Source organism: Vipera ursinii (assembly GCF_947247035.1).
Source record: "Vipera ursinii genome assembly, chromosome: 2".
In the NCBI taxonomy this organism is placed as follows: domain Eukaryota; kingdom Metazoa; phylum Chordata; class Lepidosauria; order Squamata; family Viperidae; genus Vipera; species Vipera ursinii.
Genome location: NC_139513.1, coordinates 88,423,290 through 88,439,833, shown reverse-complemented (window position 1 = coordinate 88,439,833; position 16,544 = coordinate 88,423,290). Strand labels below are relative to the sequence as shown.

The 16,544-nt window shown below is 40.5% G+C and overlaps 1 protein-coding gene across 1 annotated transcript in view; it reads right to left on the bottom strand.

Moving 5' to 3' along the window:
* VDAC1 (voltage dependent anion channel 1) overlaps window positions 1–16,342 on the bottom strand; it is a 28,423-nt gene extending 12,081 nt beyond the window's left edge. The window contains exons 1-2 of the mRNA XM_083351302.1: window positions 16,110–16,342; window positions 3,536–3,605 (exon numbers count right to left, since the gene is read on the bottom strand). Coding sequence (XP_083207428.1) covers window positions 3,536–3,605; window positions 16,110–16,232 — 193 coding nt within the window. The 5' untranslated portion in view covers window positions 16,233–16,342. The remainder of the gene's footprint in view (window positions 1–3,535; window positions 3,606–16,109) is intronic.
* Window positions 16,343–16,544: the final 202 nt, after the last annotated feature.

The following is a 16,544-nucleotide window of genomic DNA, read 5'->3' as shown; positions in this document are numbered from 1 at the left end:
AAACAAGCAATCCTGAGGCTGACAGGCCCCAACTTGGCAGAGTGCCCAGCCTAAGGATACCTCAGTAACGTTTCAGGAACTTGCAGAACTGTTGTGCTCAGTTATTTTAGAAACAAAGCCATGCCTGCATCTATTTCAGAGAAACCACCAGGGCCTGGCCTTTTGGCTGAGAATAACTGCCATCCTCAGATCTTCTGCCTTGTGTCTTTTTTTCCTGCTTTGTCTCCTGCATCCGGCTCTTTGGCCCAGATCAGTTGATTCAACCATTTTTGCATTTGGACTCCTGGACTGTCTTGGACTACACTTGTGGCTCTACATCAGGATTCAGTTTTAGACTCAACTAACTGCTTGGTTCTGAAACAACATTCTATTCTACTGTATATAATGTGTGTACTTGCTACATACGCACTGTCTACCTTTTCACGTGACTCCTTGCTGTTTGTATATTAAGCTGGCCTGTGTGTGCTCAGTCTAAAATGGAATAGAAAAGGCTCCATAGCAGGTCTTTTCTTCAGGAGCAGAATTAATTGTTAAGTGAACTGGATTTTTCAACACTAAGGCTCTAAACCCCCCTTCAATAAAAAAAACTAGTGCTATGTGCTGTTTTAGTGCTGTATGACTTAAACTTCCAAAAATGACAGTGGCGCTTCTTTGCTCAGGGAATAAGCCATTGCTTGAATGAAGAAAATTAGAAGAGGAAAGAGAAAAGAAGGTTGGAAACCTATTATATTACAGAAATTGTTAAATTACTTCAAGAAACCATATTCTTATGCTTCTTCCACCAGCTAGTTCTTAAACAGCTAGATTTGCAATTTTCTACTTATTTATTGAAGAACGAAAACAATGAAATTTAAGTAGATGCATTACATATTCTGATTACATAATAAAGACATAACTAGACTAAGATACAGGCCATCCATAAATAACAGCTGGATTCTGGATCAATAATGCGACTGAGTTCAAATAGTCTAGTACAGGGGTCCCCAACCCCTGGTCCGTCTGTGGACCAGTATTGGGCCGCGGTATGCCAACAACCGGTCCGCACAAACAAGCAAAGCCCCATCCGCAAGATGCAGGCAGCACACAAAACCACACTCCCTCCAGTCCCCAGAAAAACCTCTCTCCACTGAACCAATCCTTGGTGCCCAAAAGGTTGGGGACCTCTGGTCTAGTATATATTTCTAATTGATAAGAGTAAGGAATGCATTGCTAAGGGAAATGTCATGAACTTAATAGCTGGTAATTACATGGACAAGATCCATGTTGTTGCCTTAATAAATTTGCCTTAGCATTCTGGGATGCTACTCATTATATAGGGAATTAGAGGAGGAGCAAGCTAAGGAGTCAATGATAAAATGGTCAAGAAATTTTGGATATATGATTGAATTACGATAGATGGCAGCAATTGTGGGAAAGAAACTATAAACTGACAATGGCGACAGCGTATAAAGAAAATATGTACAAGATGTTCTACAGATGGCATATGTCTCCAGAAAAACTAGCTAAAATGTTTAAGGACAGATCTATGAAATGTTGGAAATGCCATCAAATACCAGGCTCTTTCTATCATATGTGGTGGACGTGCACAGAAGCTAAAATCTATTGGAACATAATTAAATCATGGATAGAAAAGATGATACAACAACGTATAGAATTAAGACCAGAAATATTCCTGTTGGGTATTTTACCAGAGAAATATAGCAAAGAGAACACATATTTGATTATTCATATAACCACTGCAGCTAGGATTGTGTTTGCACAAAACTGGAAGGCACTGAAAGCTCCTCCAGAAGAAGAGGTGATCAGGAAAATAATGGAATGTGCAGAAATGAATAGATTAACAATGATAATTAAAGATAAGACAGAGTCAGAGTATTATGAAATTTGGGGAAAATTTTATGAGTGGCTGAAAAAGAGAATATGCTTAAAAGACAGCTAACACTAATTTAGATGGAAGTGAGGAGATAAGGATATTATCATACCTAATATAGACACTGAAAATCCAAGGAGAGGAGCTGCTCGGACATCACCCCTGAATTGTATCGGAAGAGGAATAGGAGGTTAAGAAAGGAGAGGAGAGAGGGAAGAGAGTAGAGGAGGGGGAAGGAAGTAGGAAGGTTGGAGGGAAAGAGGAGGAGAAACGGGAGGGGAGTGGTGAGGGAAAGAGGAAGGAGAGGAAGAAGAGGGAAGTAGGAAAGAAAGGAGAAAGGGAAAAAGAAAGTAGAGAAGAGGGAAGAGAGAGAAGGAGGGTGGATACAGTGAAAGGGGAAATGGACGAGCAGCACCCAAACTTACACGTATGTATTTATGTATGGTGATATATAATACCTACAGCATTACTGATATAACAAATGTAAAATACTTGAAAAAATGTTTATATTTTATTGGTTAGTTTGTGGTACATTAAAGGAACTGTGAAAAATAAATAAAAATAAAAAAATAATTTTAAAAAAAGCATTCTGGGATGCTTTTCTAAGTTACATCCCTGGGAGTTCTGGTTGTGTCCCATCTAAGTACTAACCAAACACAGCTCTACATAGTTTTTTTCCCCCAGAATTATATAAGAAGAACTAGGTGCTCACATCTTCTACAATAAACCCAAATGCAACATAAAACTCTCATACTCAAATCAAATGTTGCTACATCTCAAATAATAAAGCACATGATTACACAAGTATCAAAGAGGCCATCAAACCTAGATAAAAATGAGAGGCATAACACATTGATTTTCTGATTGATTAATTCAAGTTCATTTCGTTTTAAAATCAATTGAAAGCAGTACAGTATATATTCTAATTATATTCATTTATTTATCCACCGATCTTGATATAGCTTCCCTATAGCTAAGGAAGCCAGAGAAGTTAATTCACTACATACAATATTTTAAAGTTTAACAAAATAACATTAAAACTAAATTTAAAATACATAATTAATATAATGGCAGTGTGAATTAATACATTGAACTAAGCCATATTGTGGTTTACTTGGTTTTAATTAATACACTGAGATATGTAGTTTATAAAATTAACTATGGCTCAGCAGATTAATTAGCTACACCATGACAGTGCAATATACATTCTTCTTTGAGCCTAATGTTGACCACCAAAATGCCATGTAGTGTAATAAATTTCATTGCCTATATTGTGTGCCAATTACAAGTAGAAAATATTAAAATATTGTAATGTACTTGCAAATCATGACTATTTACAAATTAAGCAATGTTCCCACTTTAAAAAGAAACAATGATCAACACCTTACAATAACTTTTTCCTAAGAGACCAGCCATTTGTAAATAAAGGAATCTATATAGATTTCACTCCAGAAAAGTAAGAACATTCCAGAAAATTCATGTACAAAACTAATAAATGTTAAAGTATCCCCATCTGCAATATCTTTCTTCTCAAAAAACATAACAGGGCAGATTGCAGAAGGCATTCTTGATGCATGTTATAGAGCCCTTTTATATCCTCTACTGATAGAAATTTCATCTGGATGAAAGTAATAGAAAATAAAAGTTTCATTTGGTAATATTTACCATATCCCTTGGTGAAGATGTCGCGAGCAGCTTTTCCTAAATCAGCATATGGAGGAGGCACTGCCATTTTCTGTTAAAATAAAAATGCCACAATTATGTTTCTGCTATCAGCCCAAAGATCTGCACTGTATTTATGATTCTAAAATATAGTTTACCAGTAAGCAAGCTGAAGTTACCTATAGCAAATAATTTTCCTCTTTTGGATCCCAAATTCCAATTTTAGCTCTGTGAGGAATTCAGAACTCTTCAACACAATCAGTTTTGTGATCAAACTGAAACAATTGTTTGTTATAAAAAAATTAAAACATTCAATTCAAATTCAAAAGATTTAATGGCTTTATCTATTTTGATTCATGCAAGGTTCCCTACACCAGGTACTGTCAAAAACAAAGTTTTAAGTCCATGTGTCCTAGTGCAACAATTCTCTGCAGCTGGTTCATACTCATGCTTTGAAATCATGGTGTGCTGGTGGGAATGCATGGCTGATTTGTAACAGTGTTTTTTTAAACTTGGCAACTTTTAAGATGTGAACTCCCAAAATTCCCTAGCCAGCATTGAAAAACCATGATTTATAGTTTCCTGGTTCTTTATACCAGGATCCTACCCATGCTTCTAACCAATCCATGGAGGAACAAGACAAAAACAGGAGAAACAAACTAGAAATTTTCAAGTAAGTCAGAGTAATTTTGCTAATCTGCAAGCCTGACTCTGGCTTGGACAACAAACTCTACCTTAGCTTATTGCAGGGGTCTTCAAACTTGCCGCTTTTATGACTTGTGGATTTCAACTCCCAGAATTCCTCAGCCAGCGTGCCTGAAGAATTCTGGGAGTTGAAGTCCACAAGTCATAAAAGGGCCAAATTTGAAGACCCCTGGCTTACTGCATTACCCAGAAAATGCTCTGGATACATGTCAGCCCTCCCAGGAAAACCAGACCAGAAACATCACTAGATGAACTAAATCTACATTCTTGTCAGACTTTAGTAACAGAATCTTGCAAGTTTGAAGGTACAAACTTCCCATCACCACTTTTAACTGTTTTTGATCCATTAAGGTGGGTCCTTTCTAAGTTTCTTTCCCTGGCTGTTAACCTATTGTTAACCAGTTTTTCCCCCTCAGATAATTCACACATTCCATTGCAATATAACAGTATCCCTCTTCTTCCAATTAAAAGTTCATGTTTTACATTACCTTTCTTTTCAAATATTCCCACCAAAGAAAAACAGTTTCTAATTTAAGTTGTTTGATCTTCCCCTTACAGAAGCAGAATAGCCATAATATAAGCTTGGATGGCATAGCCAAGAAGGATTCAATACATGAGGCCCTGGAGATTTAACTTATCTAACTATCTGTGAAAAAGAACCACGTTATCTCACTTATGCATAATGTAAAATGGTTCACTGTATAAACATGGAAGGTTTTACCCTCAGTTCTTTAATGAAGCAGCTGATACAGGACTCTTTAAAGTGTATAGGTTAATTTATTTTGCACTCACCACTATCTCTTTGCCTCTGAACAAGAAGCAGTTAAGGAAGCCTATTGTTTAGCAAATATTTTGTTATTTAAGGTTTGCATTATATTAATTTTGTTCAAGCAGAAAATAAATTAAAACTAGGAATGTGCAATAGGTATAGGTGGTGAGTATTCTAAACTGGCACAAATCCCTAAATCACATAGTTAGAAACATCAGGGTTTGAATTATTGCTCATTTTGCCTCATAGGAGAACCAATTTATGTTATAACGGTATTACAAATGCAGTGATGCCTAAGTATTTTAATAGGTACTTCCAACATGAAGCATTAAATGCCAGAGCAGAATATTGCTAGGTAAGTCTAAAAAATTTATTTGCCAATTTTAAACCATACCTAGGAATTTGTTATAAAGATGTCGACTAGGGCTACCAACATAGTCAAGGTTCTCAAATTATATTAGCTAAACAAGGGAGCAACTGACTATTTTGAATGGGGTTACCAGATGTTGGGGCAAAAAGAGGACATGTCCTCCTTTTTGTCCTCATGTCCTTTATCTAGCAGGCATAGTCCTGAAACCAAAAATTGTCTTTTTGAGGATCTAACAAGCTACATCGTCCTTAATAGTTTTTTTTCCCCACAGTGCACTACTTTCCTAATTACCATAGTGCTAACTGCAAGCTGACAAGCTAGGGCCAGGCTCTGTGACTCAATTAATTGATTAGTACTCTCCCTCCCCTTGCAGCTGATGCCTGAAATTGGTAAGATCTTAAATCAGTTACAAGCTAAAGGCTTTTGCCTCCTAACACAGTTTAGCCCATTCCTGCCCTGAAGAAATGGGTCTTTCTGACACTGCAAAAAGTAATTTTGCATAGATGTAGGCCTAAATACTTTTATTTGTAAATTTTGTTGCAGGTGCCAAGAAAGTTAAACAGTTAAGCAATTAGTGTGTTCTCCTTTACACACACACACACACACACCCCATTTGTACTCCTTTCAAACTGTGTCCTTCTTTGCCTGTTCAGATATCTGATAGCCTTACTTTGAGAGGACATCTTCCAGGTCCCATTGATGTTCTTCCCATCTTCCCCCCTTCCTCAGTATACCTAGCATGGATACTGTTCAAATAAACAGAGGGAAGTTTTGAAAGAGTGGACATAGAATGCTTCCAGCTCATAGTCTCAACTCTCAGGGCATACGGTATATAATCAAAACTCAAATTCGTACATAACAGAAGTAGGAAAAAATGTAACATGACTACAAAATAATGAAGGTTGCCAAAAAATGATTTATTGATTGATTGATTGATCGATCGATATGGATGCACATCTCACTCTAGAACAGTGGTGTCAAACTGCCGGCCCATGGGCCGGATGTGTCATGCGGAAGCCACACCCACCCCATTGCCGGCAATGGCAAAACAGTCCCGATACATTGCGCGATGTCATCTGATGTCGCGAGTTTGACATGTCTGCTCTAGAAGGATGAAGAATGCAAAAATACCCACTATATTTAACCCTGGTCTGAAGAAAAAGAAAGAACATCAGCAGAACTGAGAAAACAACACAAAACAGCCAACTTGTTCAGAGCCTTATAAAAAGCTAACAGGGTTGGGGCTATCCAAATTTCATTTTATGTAAAATAGTATAATTTAAATTTATGTCTTTTATATAGTTTTATCATTTGTTTCTATAGACCTCCAAGTCACTTTGATAGTGAGATGCACAGTGTGTAAATTTGATAAATACTGTACCAATATATTACTCCAATATTGATTGCTAAAATTGACAATTCATCTTCAAAAATTTGTTGGAAATCCAACAATCAATTTGGATCATTATTCCATATTTGGTTGCACGCTGTAAAGCTCAGCCATTTTGAAAAATAATATATAATGAAATGAATTCTAAAAATTGAATCCATTTTCCAAGCTGCCATTTATCTACTAAATATCAGTAGACCAGGGGTCCCCAACCTGTGGGCTGTGGCCCACTACCAGGCCGCAGCCGCTTGGCCATCGGGCCACATGAAGGGATGGCCAGTGCATGTGAACATGCACATGCACTCACCCTCCCACACTCGCACTAGTGCCGCACTGAGCATCCCACCGGCGCTAGCACTGCCCCACCCAGAGCATCCCACTTGCACTAGTGCTGCCCATTGTGTCCCACCAGCACTAGCGCCACCCCATTTACAACACTCGCGCCCACACAGCCCCGTTTGTATATATGCATGTGGCCATTTGTGCGCATGCACGTAGTGGTGTCTGCCTCCCTTTCCAGACCACCAAACCCAAAAGGTTGGAGACCTCTGCACTAGACTTTACTTCCCCACAAAGTATTCTAAAAGTGCTATAAGGATATTACCCATCAGAAAAAAATAGACATAAAAGCCTTTCTATAATCATTAAAGTACATAAAGACTTCTTTTTGGTATTCTTTATCAGCAATAAATCTTATGTTGCTTGGCCTTCTCTAAAGTCAGCATGAACATCTGCCATCTCTAAGCATTTATTTTTTTTGCTAGCATGTGAAATAAAGACTATTGTATGTTAGTTTGCACACTCTGTTAACTCTCTTTTTTGGTATTAAAATGATTGACCTCTTGCAATTTGTTGGCCATTATATTGTTCTCCAGATTTGTTTGTATGACTCAGTTGAAACTTTACTAATTCTTCTGTTACTGCTTGCTGGTGGGTATTCTATCAGTTCCTGTAGCTTCCATCTGGAGTGCTATTCTAACTTTATCTTCTAGTACTAGAGGTTCTTGTCAGCTCTCTTGGATACTGACATTGCCACTATACCATATTTCAGTATACACCTATTTTTCTCTGATCTCCTTTGAATCAGCTACTTATCACTTATTTGGTATCCACTGATATCCTTTAGCACAGGGCTTGTCAACCGGTGGTACGCATACCTTGGTGGAGCAGTGGGCTAATGCCACCCTAAGTAACACCAGCTGCCTGCAATTAGTGCAGGTTCGAGTCCCACCAGGCTCAAGGTTGACTCACCCTTCCATCTTTCCGAGGTAGGTAAAATGAGGACCCAGATTGTTGGGGGCAATAAGCTGACTTTGTAAAAATGCCCTAATAATCAGGCATATTCATAGAATGAAGGCTATTGCTAAGCACATTGATTTGTGCTTCTTATATTGTAAGCCACTCTGAGTCTTCGGACAAGGGCGGGATATAAATGGAATTAAAATAAATAAAATAAAATAAATAACATAGTGCTTGTGATTGGAGGCTGAATACCAAAGTTGAAAACGTGAAAGAGGAAAATGTATTTAGGCTGTATAGCTTAGGTAACAGAAATCAGACTTATCCATTTCTGTCATTCCAATATCTTCATAGGTAACATTGCATTCAAACAACTGAAATGGAATATATATATATATATATATATATATATATATATATATATATATATATGGATTCTTGGTTTTTCGGGTTTTTCCCCGCGTAGAACTAAAAGTGTAGGCGCAACGTTTTGACGGAATCCTATCCGTCATCATCAGGCTTTAGCTTCCTTCTTCTGGGAGAAGCATGTGGCTGTTGTTCCTCTTTTTTAAACTGCCAGAGGGGGTGTGTTCTGTGGAGGTGAGCTCTGATTGGGTAGGGGACCAAGTGTGTTCTGATTGGGTGGGAGTGTGTTTTGAATGGTTGGTGTGTTCTGATTGGGTGGGGGGGTGTTCTGAGTGGATGGGCTGGTCTCAGCTGCCAGCTCCAGACCTGAGCTGGTGAGTTGTGCTGCTTTTGTTCGGCTTCGTGTTTGTGGTGGTGCCATGTTTTTATAGTGGGTGTCAGTTTGCTTATTGTGTGGTTTGGAGGGGTTTAAAGTGGCTGATGTTCAACCCCTCCAAACCACACAATAAGCAAACTGACACCCACTATAAAAACATGGCACCACCACAAACACGAAGCCGAACAAAAGCAGCACAACTCACCAGCTCAGGTCTGGAGCTGGCAGCTGAGACCAACCCATCCACTCAGAACACCCCCCCACCCAATCAGAACACACCAACCATTCAAAACACACTCCCACCCAATCAGAACACACTTGGTCCCCTACCCAATCAGAGCACACCTCCACAGAACACACCCCCTCTGGCAGTTTAAAAAAGAGGAACAACAGCCACATGCTTCTCCCAGAAGAAGGAAGCTAAAGCCTGATGATGACGGATGGGATTCTGTCAAAACGTTGCGCCTACACTTTTAGTTCTACGCGGGGAAAAACCCGAAAAACCAAGGATCTACATACAGGCACCCGCGAAAACCTCAGAAAACACACACACACACACACACACACACACACACACACACACACACACAAATATATATATATATATATATATATATATATATATATATATATATATATATATATATATATATACATATGTATATGTATATATATATATATATCTCAAATTGACTATATTATTGTAATTTGTTAATTTAAAACATTAAACAGCTGCCCATCTCAAACAAATCTAGATTATTCACAACAAACTTGCTTGCATGATCTGTTGATTTCAAATTGAATTTGATCATAACATTTATCACCTCTTCTGCATAAATGGTTGGATTATCATCTATGGTGGTGCACTGCATGGTGGTGCAGTGATTAGAATACAATATTTCAGGCCCACTGCAGTACTCTAAATCAGAATCAGAATAGAGCTGATTGAATAGAACTTGGAGGTCTTCTAGTCCAGTCCCCTGCTGAAGCAGGGGTCCCTATATCATTCCAAACAAGTGGCTGTCCAGTCTCCTCTTAAAAACCTCTAGTGATGAAGCACCCACAATGTCTGAAGGCAAGCTGTTCCACTGGTTAATTGTCCTCACGGTTAGGAAGTTTCTCCTTAATTCCAGGTTGCTTCTCTCCTTGATTAGTTTCCATCGTTTCTTGTCTTGCCTTCCGGTGGTTTGGCAAATAAATTGACCTCCTCCTCCTTGTGGCAGCCTCTCAAATATAGTACTGGAATACTGCTATCATGTCCTCCCTAGTCCTTCTTTTCTCTAAGCTGGCCATTCCCATATCTTGCAACCAATTGTCATACATTTTACTCTCCAGGTCTTTAATCATTTTAGTTACTCTCTTTCGCACTTTTTACAAAGTCTCTGCCCACTGCCAGAAGTTCAATCCTGACCAGCTCAAGGTTGACTCCTTCTGAGGTCCATAAAATGAGGAGCCAGATTGTTGGGTACAATGCTGACACTGTAAACCATACAGAGAGTGCTGTAAAGCAGTATGAAGCGGTATATAAATCTAAGTGCTATTGCTATCATATTAAAGGATTGTCCAATCAATATTATTCGGTCACTGATTACACTGTACCCAAATACTATACCGGTCTTGCTACATCTTCCATTACCATATAAAAGTAACAGCCTTCCTTCTTTTGTTTTTCATCTCCAAATAATAAAAAGTGTGATCTTATGACTGAAAATGTTGAATGCCAGCCCATCTCATTTTGTCCAAGACATCCATATGTAGCTGTTTCATTTCATCTTCCACTGTGTTAAGCTTTCACATGCTCCTGTTGTAATTCTATCCTTCATGTTTTTCCCTATATGACAGCATCAGCAACAAGACAAAGAGTTTAATCTAACTACGTGATAAACTTGATTAGTATTTGGAAGGATCTTCACTTTTTCTCAGTAGTATGTTGAATATTATCCAACCTGAGAGGCCCATTATTCAGCACTATATCATCAATCATTTTATATATTCAATCCATTGACTTTTCCTGGTAATAATACAGGGGTTATTTATTACTGCCTTCTCATACAGAATATGAATTAATGTTTTGCCATTGTCCCTAAAATGACATCTGCCTCCAGCATCTTCCTAAATTGCAGTTTATTATAGGTGCTTTAACTTTCATCAGAGCCTACAATTGGTGTGAAACCTAGGTTTGGAGCCACTATAATGTATGAAAAATAGTCTTATCTCAAGAGATTTTTCTTGTTTGAAAAAAATAGTTTAAACCAGGGATTCTCCAAACTTCACAACTTTAAGATTTGCAGACTTCAACTCCCAGAATTCCTCAGCTCACCATTCATGAATGAATTGAAAAATTCTGGGAGTTGTAGTTCACAAATATTTAAAGTTACCAAGTTTGAAAACTCCTGGTTTAAACTATGAATAAAACTACCAGAATGAGTTTGCCTTGAAGTCTTTCAAAAATCAAAACTCCCGTCTGACAAAGGAAACTCTGGCTGAGTTAACACATCATCCTAAGCCACCAAAGCTCAGTTGACTCTTTGGTTAACCAAACCAAAACCATAGGAAAATATAATACAATGTATGAAAACAGGTGCCAAAGCTGAATATATAAAATATATCATTAGTAGTTCCAACTAAATCTCAGGAACTTCATGTCTCTGTTTTCACCAGAATCCAAGCCTCAAAACAAACCTACATCCAGATAAATGTTTGTAGCTATTGTTTCCCACCACCCGGACAAAAATTTTATTCCACTGCCTGCTTCATAATTTATAGAAAGATTGGCTTAGAGCTCACTCAATCACAGTCCATTCTTACCTATCTTGGCACTGAAGAATGAGAAGTTAACATGGAAATTCTCTAGTGTAGCTGAATCATCATTTTGGAATAATGAAGGGCAAATGGTTCAGGGGGAAAAATATAATGTTTTGCCCCCTTTTAAAAAAGGCTTCACTTTTGATCCTTGGGAACATATAACAGATCTTTCACAATTTAAACATTTTCTGATGTTTTGACTGAGCTTGCAAAATAGCGAGGACTGAAATTCCAAACACCAGTAGACATTAATTCTCTGACTTTCCTCAGATGGCATATGTATAAAAATGTCACACGTGTAACAAGAGGAGAAGAATAATCTATCACAAACCATTTTTGCACATTAAGGGTCATTACCCCCAAGAAATGTCCATTAGGCTGATGGAGAATAAATTATGGAGAATTACAGACAGATCTAGACTAAATGATGGTCAAAGCTATTTCCAACGGTGGGCACAATGTATTGTAGAGTGCTACAGGACTGGATCGTTACTTCTCCAAGGAAATCACTGTATCCCTTTTCTACTTTTCCACGTTCTCACAAAACATAAAGAAGCAACAGCTTTCAGAGAGTTGCTCCCAAGAGCAAAAAATAGCTACACAGCAGCCAGAAAACGTATCATGGCAGAGAACCAGTTTTCCCCACCCATGCACTACATTATACAAAGCAAGAAAAAGCTTAACTGAAATACTTTTATTTCAGCGTTTCATAGCTGATATAGAATTCTAGCTAACCAGCAAGCCACAAATCGAAAGACTGATCCTGAGAGGCTGATATTGCTCATGCAATCCAAATGCTGTGAGGGCAACAAATTTGCAGGTTCCCATGATCCTGTTAGATTTTACAGCACACAGTTTAGGCAAAGAGAGTGTAATGACTTGCAGCTGCCACAAGCAGTGCCCTGACTGTAGAAATTATTTTTAGCCATTCACGTAGGAAAGGTTAAAAGAAGCAGCCCTAGAAAAATGAAGAATGACGGGAAATTCTGTGATGTTTTCTTGTAGGAAAGTGCAAACACTAGCTTTTTTTAAAAAAAATATCTTTAAGATGGATGAAGTATCTTTTATTTTTAAAATGCAACCTTTTGTGCTTTCTGAAGACAGCTTGCAGGATGGATGATGGATGGATGGATGGAAGTTCTTTCTGCAGCTATTTCATTATTTTATTAAACTAAGAGCAAGCAAAATGATGAATCCCACATACTCCAAAGAGTTCCTCTACATTTTTTTCCTTATCAGTGCAGCAGCAATGTACACCTTGATTGTGTAGAGTTTTATGACATAGGAGAGAACGGTCAGCATAACTCTCAATCAAAAGTTGTTTTCTCAACTTTTATTATGCATAATTTTTATTTAGAATATGATTATTATAACTATAATCTTGTATTTAGCTCTGGGAAGTGTGGGGGGAAGTGGGCGGGTTTGGGGTGGGAGGGATTTGGGGATATATTGTAAAATTTTGTTTTTGTAAAACTCTAATAAAAATAAAAAAAATAAAAAAGTTGTTTTCTCACTAAGCAACACCAATGCTGCTCCTAACTTTATTTCAAGTTTTTATTAGATAATGTCCCATGCTGCAAAACATTCCTTGTTCTGCCCTATTAAAGTCTTTGAACAGATATAGAAGGTAATAGAAATTAGCATTATAGCACAAATACAGTGTTATGTGATCAGCCTGCAGGTCAAATTGCACAGGTCTACTTTTGAAGAGGTACGCGGTGGCTCAGTGGGCTAGGACGCTGAGCTTGTCGATCAGAAGGTCGGCAGTTTGGCGGATCAAATCCCGAGTGCCGCGTAACAGAGTAATCACTTGTTACTCGTCCCAGCTTCTGCCAACCTAGCAGTTCGAAAGCACATAAAAATGCAAGTAGAAAAATAGGGACCACTATGGTGGGAAGGTAAAAGCATTTCGTGCGCCTTTGGCGTCTAGTCATGCCGGCCACATGACCACGAAGACGTCCTTGGACAAGCGCTGCTCTTCGGCTTTGAAACAGAGATGAGCACCGGCCCCTAGAGTTGGAAAGGACTAGCACGCATGTGCGGGGGAACCTTTACCTTTACCTTACTTTTGAAGAAAAAGGGGAAATTGGGAGACTAACTTTTCTCCTAATTTCCTGCACCACAAATACTTGCATTACACAGTTGCATGAATTATTATATTGTTACTTTGTATGAAGGAAGAGAGGAAAACCTTTTGCCAAATATATTGTTGCATTTTACTGCCTTTATTTATGCTTGACTATCTGTCCAACCTAATATAGACTGATTTGCCCTTTTCTATAGCTGATAAAACAAGGAAATGTATATGTATGCCCTTTCTGTTTCCATATTCAAACTTCTTCATGCTAGTTTTATCACTGCAAAACTCCTGCTACCATATCGATACTTATTGACAAACCCTGGATGAAACATTGTAAGCACAGTGCAAGTTGCAAAAAAGATGAAGATATGGAAGGGATAGAAATCATTAAAGTGTTATTTATCAAATAAATAATGAGCAGATTTCTGCAACTTATTTAGCAAATAAAGCACATATTCTTAAAATATATACTCTCTCAAAGTAACAGCTGTGATGTGAATGTAGTTTTGGGCAATTTACTAGCCATATTTGTATTTTTAAGATTCTAGTAAATAAAATACTGAATCAGAATCCTCTGCCCTTAATTTTAAACAAACATACATGCACACCTGTTTGACTGAATAAGACAAGGTTTTGAAAGGATAGCGTGCATATATTGAATAATGTTATAAATTTTGCTGAAAGGGATAATCCAGTTGCTAAGGAGGCATACCTAGTTACAAACATACTCTGGTCTCCCTCCCATAGATGGCACTCCTTTTCCTAGGCAGGTGAACATACTGCAAAAGAAAACATCAGGCTGCAGCCTCCACTATTTTTATGTTCTAAGAAAGCCTATGGGATCCATAGGAATTTTTGGAAATGAAGGCATACCTAATGCCAGTTCTGATTTTTCCTGATATTTCTCCTGGGCTTTACCCAGGTTAATTTTGGAGCCCATTCAAGATCACCGAGGACCTACAACGCAGTGATACCCAACTGCATCTAGTCAACTGCAACACTGACAGCGTTCCAAAAATCTAGACGTAATTCATTAGCAAGGGGTTTCAGATGTGATCCTTTTTATATATTAAACTGGCATCAAATGGAAAAGCAAAATGCTGTTGAGTTACAGTACTCTAATCAATAAAATTAATTTTTCTAAGCATCGGGTTCAGTTGGGCTTTCTGGGGTGGGTGGAAGATTAAAATCAGAATAAGTAAAAAAAAAATACATAGATATTATTTGCAAATTTGGTTGCTCTCTGCCTCCAGACACCTTTGAAGACATGCCATTCTATGCCTTCTATTGCAGTGAAAAAGGTTGGGAAATCCTCGGGAAACAGTCAAAACAAAGTCAAATAAGTTTTCTGGATAAAAACCTCAGGATTCCACCTCATCACCTTCTTCCTGTTAAGGGCAGGCAAGGACATTAAGGGCACTTGGAGGGCACGGGAGGCGCTGGAAAAGAGGGAGTTGGCCAGAGTAGCCAGCAAGGAATCCATCCGCTTGGAACCGAGTCCTTGCGAAGGAGCTGCTGCCTGTGGGCGACATGGCTGCCCGACCTTGGCTCGCCTCCTTTCAGGAGGCCTGCCGCTTTCCACAAGCGCAGTTCGCATTCCGCTCGAGGCCTTTAGAGCGGCCGAGAGAGACAAGAGAGAGGGGGGGGAGGGGGAGGGAGAGAGAGAGAGAGAGAGAGAGAAGGCGCGCACATGGGAGTCAAATGACGAGTGCGAGGCAAGGAAACGCTTCGGGAAGGTCACCGAGAACTCGGCGCGCGCAGTTAAGAGCGCAGCAAAGCCACCGAGTCCCTCTCGGAAAACTCTCCCCTTTTGTAATTTCCAGAGCGAGACTCAAGGCCAGGCAGGCAAACGCATCCGCTGCTGCGGCTGCTGAAAAGAGGGATCAAATGGCAAGCAAGCCGCTTTCTGGGAAGAAAGCGGCTTGGGGGAAGGGGGGGGGGGGAAGCAGAAAACGACGGATGAGTAAAAAAAAAAGAGAGAGGGGGGGGTTGGCGGGGACGGAATTGCAAACGTGCCGAAGCAGCTACGCCCGAACTTAGCCAGGGGGTTGGAACTGATGCCCCTCCGAACGCGCTAGGAAACGGACGTGAGAAGCGTGGCTCGGGGCGCGCCCTCCCCCAGCCTGCGCGGCCTTGAAACGCGGCCGGGCTAATCAGGGATGACGGTCGGAGGGCGAGGAAGTTGCCCCCAACCATGCCGAAGGACGGTCTCCGGAGGCCCGGCGTGACTCAGAGCTTTCCCCAATCCCCCGCCATCCCTCCCTCCCTCCCTCCCCGGCATCTTTTCTGGCGCTGCGGGCGTCGAATGGCAGCATATCCAAGCCCGCGCTCGCTCGTTTCCCGCCTCCAGCGAGCCCCCCCTCCCCCCTCCGAGCTGCCTCTCTTCCCTTTTATTCCTCCCGAGCCTTTGCGGCGGGCCCAGGGGCCGGTCCACCATGATGTCGTAACCCGAAGCCTAGGCGCCCTGCCCGCCTTACCGCGTGCTCCCGCTCTTGCTCGTGACTGCAGCAAGGCTTCGGAGGCGAGACAGCCGGCGAGAGCGAAGCGGCGACGGAGGAGGTATGGAACGGGGCGGGCCTCCCCTGCGCTGAGCCCAGCATAGCTCAAGCAAAGAAACCCGGCACGCACCGTGTGGCTCTGGCACGCTGACGGATGGAAACCGCCCGGCTCGCAGAGGGACGTGCCTGCCCCGGCGTCGCATACGCATCGCTTGCCCCCAGGCTGCCGATAGGCTGAGGGCTGGAGAGGCGGCGAAAGCGAGGCAGGACTTCGCCGTGCCAAGGCGGCGACTCCGCCAATCCGAAGGCGTCGTCTCTTGCGTCTTACGCATCCGGCAGTGCGCCCAAGGTGCCCAGATGTCAGGAGATGGGGGGGGGGCTGTTAGCTGCGACGCGCGGGATCGGGGGAGCCGC